Source organism: Cajanus cajan, chromosome 7 (genome assembly GCF_000230855.2).
Source record: "Cajanus cajan strain Asha chromosome 7, NIPB_CcT2T_4, whole genome shotgun sequence".
NCBI lineage: Eukaryota > Viridiplantae > Streptophyta > Magnoliopsida > Fabales > Fabaceae > Cajanus > Cajanus cajan.
Genome location: NC_138523.1, coordinates 6,195,939 through 6,205,629, shown reverse-complemented (window position 1 = coordinate 6,205,629; position 9,691 = coordinate 6,195,939). Strand labels below are relative to the sequence as shown.

The 9,691-nt window shown below is 32.1% G+C and overlaps 2 protein-coding genes across 4 annotated transcripts; one reads left to right on the top strand and one right to left on the bottom strand.

The window, feature by feature from the left end:
* Positions 1 to 1,037: 1,037 nt before the first annotated feature.
* LOC145949781 (serine/threonine-protein phosphatase 7 long form homolog) lies at positions 1,038 to 2,264 on the bottom strand. Its single transcript, XM_083060663.1, has 4 exons — positions 2,067 to 2,264; positions 1,524 to 1,918; positions 1,355 to 1,439; positions 1,038 to 1,232 (listed from the first exon to the last, which is right to left on the bottom strand). The coding sequence occupies exons 1-4, from the start codon at positions 2,262 to 2,264 to the stop codon at positions 1,038 to 1,040; spliced, it is 873 nt and encodes a 290-aa protein (XP_082916789.1).
* A 3,140-nt stretch (positions 2,265 to 5,404) lies between these two features.
* Positions 5,405 to 9,490, top strand: LOC109794460 (protein FAR1-RELATED SEQUENCE 5-like). Of its 3 annotated transcripts, none has more exons than XR_014428271.1 (4): positions 5,405 to 5,717; positions 8,707 to 8,781; positions 8,881 to 8,952; positions 9,076 to 9,490. XR_014428271.1 is itself a non-coding variant. In XM_083061180.1 (4 exons), the coding sequence occupies exon 1, from the start codon at positions 6,356 to 6,358 to the stop codon at positions 8,099 to 8,101; it is 1,746 nt and encodes a 581-aa protein (XP_082917306.1). In that variant the 5' UTR covers positions 5,405 to 6,355; the 3' UTR covers positions 8,102 to 8,781; positions 8,881 to 8,952; positions 9,076 to 9,132; positions 9,244 to 9,490. The 3 variants fall into 3 exon arrangements, 2 of the variants coding, with proteins under 2 accessions (XP_082917306.1, XP_082917305.1); XM_083061180.1 differs by having other exon boundaries at positions 5,405 to 8,781; positions 9,076 to 9,132; positions 9,244 to 9,490; XM_083061179.1 differs by having other exon boundaries at positions 5,405 to 8,781.
* The last annotated feature ends 201 nt before the right edge of the window (positions 9,491 to 9,691 follow it).

Here is a 9,691-nt window from a genome sequence, read left to right as displayed (position 1 = left end):
ATTTCGACGAACATGTAGTTGTTGTGGCTCCGATGGTGGATGACTAGCCTCCGCTAAAAATTGTGGTTGCAAATCAACCCATATAACATCAAATTTAAAAGACAAATTTACATTATTAATAATAAATAAAAGATGAAAATAATGGACAAATTAATTAAATATTATATTACCTGATGTATAAGCATGACTTATATAAGCATGATCATATGGAATATGATAAGGGGCTTGCTGACTCTGCTGTGTGTCATCCTGTGGCGCACTTGGTTGTGGAGTTGCAAAAGGAGAATGTCCAAATATGGCCATCATTTCTGACGAGATGAAGGGCTCGGGTGATGCTGCGACCGTCTCCTCTAAACCAAGTGACTGACAAATATTTGTCATGGTCATCAGAACCGATGTCTCGAAACCTGGTGGGCGTGGTGGATGGTACCAATATGTAGTCTAGGATAGGGAAGGATAAATGAGATCCTGTGAAGGAACATAATACATCCCTTCCGGTCTGTCTGGCACTACAGGGTATGTCTGCTCCATAGCCTCAACAGGCATTCTTCGTCGTGATAATCCTGCAGCCTCCCTAAAGTATGGAGGAACATTGAATGTCCCCATCTCATATGACTCAGAAGGAGGGGGTGCTTCCTCAGCTGGCTCAACGACACGTGCTAGATAGTCATCAGATATCGATAATAATCGATTAGTTTGCTCTGTGACTGCCTCCAACGAAAACTCTTCTCTGCCAGGAGGGGAAGTCAAGTATGCCAAACACTCAACTACATCTCCCTACATATACAACAAATGTCATAAATAATTAAGAACTTTATATTTAGACAAAATAGTGTATTAAAATATAATTACTAAAGTGCACATACCAGAACTGACTCTTTAACTTCATCTGGATCAATGTGCAGCTTCCCTTTCCTCCGGTACCATCTCATGTATTATGAATTCAGACCTAATAGTCCGACCTGTGGAGGAGTAGGTGTGAAGTGATATGCATATCGATGACCCCAATGCTCTAATGTTGGACTTAATATTGTAGCCTAGTCATCTTCAACCTTACCACGTAAGGTCAATGCATGCACATTTGCAAGAGTCATTGGAGGATTTGGAATTGGTTGTTGGCAACTAAATTGCCTCATCACCCTATCTGGCTGATGGCATTCACAAATACAGAGACAAAGTAAGGAAATTACAGAACCCCAAATCTGCATCCCCTGTGTGCAGTCACCGGGTATCTGTTCAACAGGGGGATATGGTTGCCAAATAATCTGTAAAATATAATTTTTAATTAGTAAATATTAAAATACAAATAACTTAGATAATTTTTTTTTAAAACTACAAAACGTTAATTACTTACAGATTTTCTAATAGTTCGATCAAAGTATTTACGGTAAAATTTTATATCATCGCTCATACTTATTTTGGTCGCTGTGTTTGACCACCTAAAAAAACAAATTGTAAACAATTAAATAATGTTTAATTAACTGATTAATTATCAAAATGTAAAGTTTCAAATTTGCTCGTACCTTAAACCAATTAGACTGGCTGGAGGAATAGGTGGCAATGGTGAAGACAAAATGGTTGGAAATCGTTCCCATGCCCATAACTGTAATAAAAGGGTAAATCCACTGCAGGTTAGGGTTTTGTAATCGGTTGAGGTGCATAAATTCCGATACAAACATCCAAGCAAAGCTGCACCCCATGCATAAGTCCTAATAATATCAAAGTCGCGCAAAAACACCAACCACCGTAAGGACACATACGACGAAGATCTATCGAGAACAAGCACTCCTCCTACATAACGTAATATCCAAGCTCTAGCATAACGAACTAACACATGTACATCATCTATGTCATCAGCAATGTCCCCAAAGTTTGCTGCCAACCAAGATAGCTTCATGCGATGTCCTTTAATTTCAGACTGCGGTGGAACAACTCCTCACTGCATAAAATCAAACAAAAAATTTAACTATTATCAATATAAAAAATATACTATAAATTTACAAATAAGTTAAAGTCAAGTTATAATTACCCAATCCCAATATATTTGCTCTGCCTCGAGATAATACCGATTCACCGTCAACCGGAAGACCAACAAGCATGCCAATGTCTTGAAGAGTAATTGTGCACTCTCCGAATGACATGTGAAATGTGTGTGTCTCTGGTCTCCATCGCTCTACCAAAGCCGTTAGCAAACCAGGACTAACTTTGATATAATTAAGACGCGCTATCCATCTGAACCCAGCTTGATCTAGTAACGGAATCATTTATTGTGGAACTCCCGCAATTCCAGTGCGCGTTGGAGCAGCACGTCGTGCTATTAATCTCCTGTCATCTTCTCTGTTCCAAACATGCTGTGACACATGTATATTTTGCAACGATAATAAATCATCGTCGACGGGTTCACATGTGACACGCATACCCCTAGAAGATGATGCCATCTATAACAAAATCTAATAAAATTAATTATTTTTGAACACATGATTTATTTTTTTAATTTAATTAACATGATATAATCTATAAAAAAATAACACACTAACAACGTTAAAAAATATGTATATACATCAATATATAAAAAAACACATATTTAAATATAACTAAATAAATTGCAAAAAATTACAAAATTTAAAATATATAAAATCATAAATACCTCGTATGATATAATATCCCAAAAAAACACTAACAACCTAAAATAATAAAAATATATTATGACATAAACAATTTAAATAAAACATATAAATTAAAAAAATTTAAAAACCCAAAAACTTACTTACTGGAGCAAAGGGAAAGCCAAATTTTCGTAGGTAAAAGAAGAGGAGGGGGGGGACCAACGGAGATGAAAAGTGTATATATAGGTAAAAGAAGTTTATATACTTAATTTATTTTTTTCACTTCTTAATTTATATTATCAATTTAATATAAATCTATATTTATATACAAATTTTTTCTGTTATTTAATTATTTTATATATATTTTGTTTTTCTTTTTAAGTATTTAAATATTTAATACTGTGACACTATAACCTATAACGACACACTATCGCTATAGGCCATAGCGCCACTCTTTTTAATGTTATTTTTTTTAAATTATATACTTAATTTATTTTTTCCACTTCTTAATTTATATTATCAATTTAATATAAATCTATATTTATATACAATTTTTTCTGGTTATTTAACTATTTTATATATATTTTATTTTTCTTTTTAAGCATTTAAATATTTAATATTGTGGCGCCACTTTCACATATTCGTATTTTTTTAAAAAACTATTTACTTATTATTTTTTTTTAAATTTTTGATTTTATATTAAAATGGGGTATTATAGGCTATAGAGACTTCAGTCAAGCCGTTTACTATCGCTATAGGTTGTAGCGACTTTATCAACATGGCTTTCATTGCTTCCCTGGACTTAGAAAAATCCACGTGTCACTAGTGTCGCTATGGCCCATAGCGACACCGTAAAAAATAGCCTCAAAGGTGTAACATGTTTCAAAATAACCCCATTTTGGTAAATAATTTGTAAAACTGCACCAAATTGGTCGTTTAGCCCGTCAACATGGGTAATTTTATCATTACTTATTTTTTTAAACATTTGTTACTTAGATTTCATTATTTAGTTATTATTTTTGTTGCAGCCTATGGGATGACTAAACCTAGATTCTTTTACTATTACAACATAATAAGAGATAATAATGCTGAAGCAACAAAATGGTTAGACAACAATCCTAGGTAAAAATGGACACTGGCATAGAACAATGGACGACGTTGGGACACATGACAACCAACTAGCAGAGTCTATTAATTCAGTATTAAAGAGAACACACAATCTACCAATTTGTTTCATGGTAATGGCAACATACAATCGTTGCAACAAGTTCTTTGTTAAAATAGGCCAGGAAGTGGATGCAATGATTAATGCTAGACACGTCTACTACAAAATTGCGAGCAAAACCATTCAAGATGTACAGTCAAAGGCTAACACTCATAGAGTTATCACCTTTGACAAATCAAGCACTAGATTTCTAGCAGAAGAAACACGACATTCGGGAGAAGTTTGACCTAGAAGGAGATTTATGGTTAGGCTAGATGAGATGTGGTGTGATTGTGACAAGTTTTAAAAAGTTCATATCTCTTGCTCGCATGTACTCGTTTCATACTTACATGCACACCTTGACTATCAAAGTTACATATCTCCTATATATACCTTAGCAAAGGTGTACGAAAGACGGTTTAGAAAGTTTCGATATGAAAATTATTGACCTACTTACATTGGACTAACTTTGTAGCCAAACCCAGAACTCAAAAGAACTTTCGACGATCAACCCAAGTCTAGCAGGATTAGAACAGAGATGAACATTAAAGAATAACATAATCATGTCAAAAATTGTTCTTATTATCACGCTCCTAGTCACACTAGAAAGACATGTTCAAATATTGATCATGCATTTAGTTCTCGCCACCAATTATCTTTATTCTTGTAATCAATTTTGAGTCTATTGGATTTAATTTTCATTCTAAATAATTTTAATATATACTAATTTATTAAATTTAGTAATTATAAATATATATTAATTGTACATATTATTAATATTTTAAAACACACACATATAAATATAACTTATTATTTATAATAAAATTTAAATTTTAAAAAGTTAATTACTTATAATGTTAATAAATAATAAATTTAATAAGATATTTTTATAATAAATTTTAAGTTTACTAAATAATATTTATAATAAGTTATATTGCAACTAAAATTGGAATTTAATAAATCATATTTATAATAATATTTATATTTATTTTAGAAAAAGAATTTTAAATTTTTAATAATTTTGAAAATATATAATAATTAAATAATAAATTATATATATAATAAAATTCAAATTTAAAAAAGTTAATAAATTATAATGTTAAGAAACAAAATGTAATAAGTTATAATTATAATAAATATTAAATTTCAATTTAACAAAATAATTCATTATAATTATAAATTATTAAATATAATTATTATTATAAATATAACTTATTAAATTTATTGTTTATTATATATTTTAATTTCTTTTTTTTATTAAAATAACTTAAACCTAAAATGCAAAAATAAAAAGAGTCAAAAACGCTACTTAGAATTCAATTGTCCGACGAATTCAAGCAGCGAAAATGAGCGGCACTTGCGGTGGAGAAACTTGAAATTCGGTTTTTGAAAAACTAAATTCCAAGCTGAACAATGAACAATGCTAGTCTTGTAAAAAAACTCCCACAGATGTTGTTTGGATAATTTTTTTTTAAAAAAATAATATTCTAGTAAAAAAATTCTTAAAAAGTCTCCGATTATATAACCTAACTAAGTTACATGCAATTTACTAATTTTTGAAAAACTGATAATTAAATTAAGGAGAATCCTTGGGTGCCCTTTGTGAATAGAGGGTTTTGGTGCCCTCTGTACGGACAGCGAATGAGGTGATGCCACGTGTTCGTTAACTCCATGTCATCCACCGTGTTGAAAGTTTGACCAAAGATTGGGTAATTTGATTGATCCGCCCCTGCCCCATGATCCAACAAACCAACCCGGGTCCCCTCTTTTGTCCAATTTGTAAATGCATGCCACCTCATTTTGTTTGCATTCAAACGTGGCTCCATCTACTTCTCTCATTCGAAGGTTCGTATTTCCCTGTTTCGTTCAGTCTCTTGTTGGCTCCATCTTCTTCTCTTTAAGGCAAGGTTGTTTCCCTTCCTATCCCCGTGTTTCGTTGCATGAGTTGTTGTATCTCCATTTCCATGTTTTCCTTTCGTGTTTCGTTGGATCCGGTGTTGTATGTCGATTTCCATCTTGTCCTCGTGCATGTTGTTCTGTATTGTGTGTTTTTGGTTGTGTTTGTTTCCATTTGAAATCCTTGCAGGTTGTTGTTGTCATGAAAGGTTGTGTCGATTTCCATTTGAAATCGATTTGTCTAATAATTAAATGTGATAAGTTATATTTTGGCGTATTATAGCCTTGTTTAGCTTGTGTTACTACTTGTAACCTTCATGCAGTGTAGGATTGTTAGTATTGAATGTTGAGAAATTTAAGTTTCAAAAGAAAAACCGAGTTGAACTAAATAGTTGTGTTGCATTGAATTTGGAGTATTATTGACTGTGTTTGGGATAATGTTTATTTTGGTGAAATATATGAATGAAATATATATGAATGTTATTTTAGTTTTTGTTTTAGTTTTTCGGGTAATAAATTTGTTATATTTTATAGTTGTGAAATGTGTGATTACATATGGATAATTTATATAATATAAATGTTAGTGAAACAAATATGTTACGCGAATAATGTTTAATCTTTTTTCATTAGTTGATTAAGTAATTTTGTAATGCAGATGTCTAACCTTAATGACGAAGGGTTTGTTAATTTAGATGATGAGAATGAAATGAATGTTTCAAATAAAAATGCATCAGATGAAGAAAGTAGTGGAAGTGATGTCGGTTTTGGTAATGAGGAAGATGATGTGCATATTGATAGTAATGATAATGAATACAAAAGTTTAATGGATTTGACTGTAGACGACATATTGGGTTTGAAATTTGGTAGTGAACATGATGCATATAAATTTTACTTTGCATATGGTAAATTTCATGGTTTTGGGATTAGGAAGGATGACATTGGTCATGATGCAAATGGAAAAATAGTAATGCGTCAATTTTTATGCAATAAAGGGGGCTTAAGAGACAAAAAACATCTTATGAGAGATGATAGAAAAAAGGGGCATAGGCCTCTTAGTCGTACTAATTGTAAAGCAAAACTTCGTGTACGGGTTGATCCAAAGACAAGTAAATGGAAAGTTGTGTCATTTGAGGAAGGTCACAACCATGAGATGTGCCACTCAAATTATGTGCCATTCATTAGGACTTATCGTGGATTGTCAAGTACTGATAAGAGTCAAGTTAATTGTTTGCATGAACATGGGGTTAGAGCATGCCATATAATGGGATACATGATGGACCAAAAGGGAGGTCATTTAGGCATTGGGTTTAATAAGAAAGACCTTTTTAACCACATTGAGCGATATAGACATTCTAAAATCCAAGATGGGGATGTTTTGGCTGCCTTAAGTTATCTTCAAGGCAAGGCTGATAATGATCCCCTGTTTTATGCTAAATATATGTTAGGAGAGAATGGAAAAATGGAACATTTGTTTTGGGCTGATGGTACTAGTAGGTGTGACTATCAATGTTTTGGCGATGTTGTTGCATTTGATAGTACCTATAAGAAGAACAAATACAACAAGCCTTTGGTAATATTTTCTGGAAAAAATCATCATGGGCAAACTGTAATTTTTGGTGGTAGTTTGATTTTTGATGAAACCATGGATACTTATAAGTGGGTGTTAGAAGCTTTTTTGGAAGCTATGTCTTTTCAGCAGCCTAAGGGGGTAGTGACAGATGGTGATGGGGCTATGAGGGAGGCAATTAGGCAAGTATTTCCTATGGCAACACATAGACTTTGTGCATGGCATCTACAAAAGAATGCTTGTCAGAATGTGAAGAATTGCAAATTTTTAGCTGATTTTAAAAAGGCAATGTATGGTAAGTTTACCCCTGAAAAGTTTGAAACATTTTGGAAGGAAATGGTTAGCAAAAACCAGGTTGAAGGAAATAACTGGATTTTGCAAATGTATGAAAAAAGGTGTATGTGGGCAAATGCTTATCTACGAGATAAATTTTTTGCTGGTATTAAAACGACGTCTTTGTGTGAAGGAGTAAATAATTTTATTAAAACTTATGTCAGGAGGAAAAACAGCATGGTTGAGTTGTTGCATAATTTGGAACAATCTCTAAGAGATTACAAGTACAATGAATTGATTGCTGACTTTAATTCATTTTATACAGAACCTGTGTTGACAACTTCGCTTCCAAAAATTGAGAAACAGGCTGCAAAGTTATACACACAACATGTTTTCAAGTTGGTAAAAGCTGAGATACTTGATGCTGGGGCAATGAATGTAGTTGAGAGGACTGAAAATGGTAACAAGGTAGTATTTAAGGTGGAGAAATACTCTGAACAACATCGTATACATGAGGTTGTGTTTGATAGTGAAGAATGTAAATTTTTTTTGTGATTGTATGTTATTTGAATCTTGTGGAATTCCTTGTGGGCATATTATATGCTCAATGCGGCTAGATCATATGACCTTGTTTCCTAAAACATTAATATGCAAGCGTTGGATGAAGGATGCAAAGAGTTCAATTATTTCGTCATATGATGCAGGGAATAATGATAGTGAGATGAGTCATGTGGGACGTCTTAGTGTTTTGGCTTCATCTTGTAATAGACTTTGTGAAATGGCAGCCAAAAATCATGAAACTTTCAATTTCATCAGGGAAGAGATATTCAAGTTACTTGGAAAAATAGAAAAGAAAAGTGTTATTGGATTGGATTATGAAACATGTGATCCTAATGTTGTGAAGACTAAAGGAGCCCCACAGAAAAATAAGTTGACCAAGAAAAGGAAATGCTCAAATTGTCATAAATGTGGGCATATAAAATCTAAATGTCCTTTGCTTGATTGTATAGAAGATAATTTGATGAGTTTTGAGGAATCGTTTGATTCAGGGGATGATGGGGTGCAACACAATGTAATTTTTATAATTCAATATTTGCGTAAATTATTTGTAGTTGAATAAATTTTTTAATATAATTTTTTTTAATACATGTTAATTGCAGGTGCAAGAAGACATTCCTCATAATGACTGTGACATGAATGATAGTACAGATGCAGAAGAAAGTTCCCAAAATTATGTAATAAGAAACATGATGTGTCTATGGGTTTCGTTTAAGTTTTAGTTGATATTTTTTGAAGTTCAAATTTTGAGTTTATTTTAATTAAATGATTTACAGATACGTAGAAGACAAATTAGAGTTGGTGGAGGTGATAAGGGTCAGCAACAAAGATCCTGAAAAATGGAGATGGTAAAGGATATTGTCCCGATGGTTGTGTAGTTACTATTATTAATTAGAAAAAAAAGATTTTCGTATGAAATGTATTGTTAATTATGATTTAATTATTTTTATTTTTGACATGTGATGAGACAGGGAATTGGCGTTGGGAAGTGGCTGGTAAGTGTGCAATGCATCAAAAGTAAAAAAACAGTAAGTACTATGTTAGGGTTATTTTTTAAAAAGAAAGTTTTATTTGTTTGTGTTGGGGAAAAATATAATGAATACAAAAAAAAAATATTTGAATAACATTTGTGATTGAAGGAAAAGGCAAGTGGGAATATTGGTACAACTTGTATGGATGGTTTTAATGAAGTTCGTGGAACGGCAACTGGTCTTCCTTTGAGTTGTAGTCATGTAGGTGGTAGGCATGATTTGGTTTTACGTGGGACGCAAAGGGATTGGGGTCCTAGTCATACTGGTGAAGGTCCCCAGTTACATTTGAAAATATGTTGTACTCAAATTATGTGTGTGGAAGATTGTTTAGTTGTATCAAATTAACATTATTTTAGTAATTATTATGAAATATTTTATTGGAAACATTGATGTGAATGTGAACAGTTCTATGAATTAGAAACACTGATTAATTGTTAATATTATTAGCAAAATAAGTTTGTTAACTAAAAATAGAAGTAAATGACATATTTAATGTATAAAACTTATTTATGTTATTTTATAGTTTAAATGTTGAACCGAATAAGATGAATTAGAA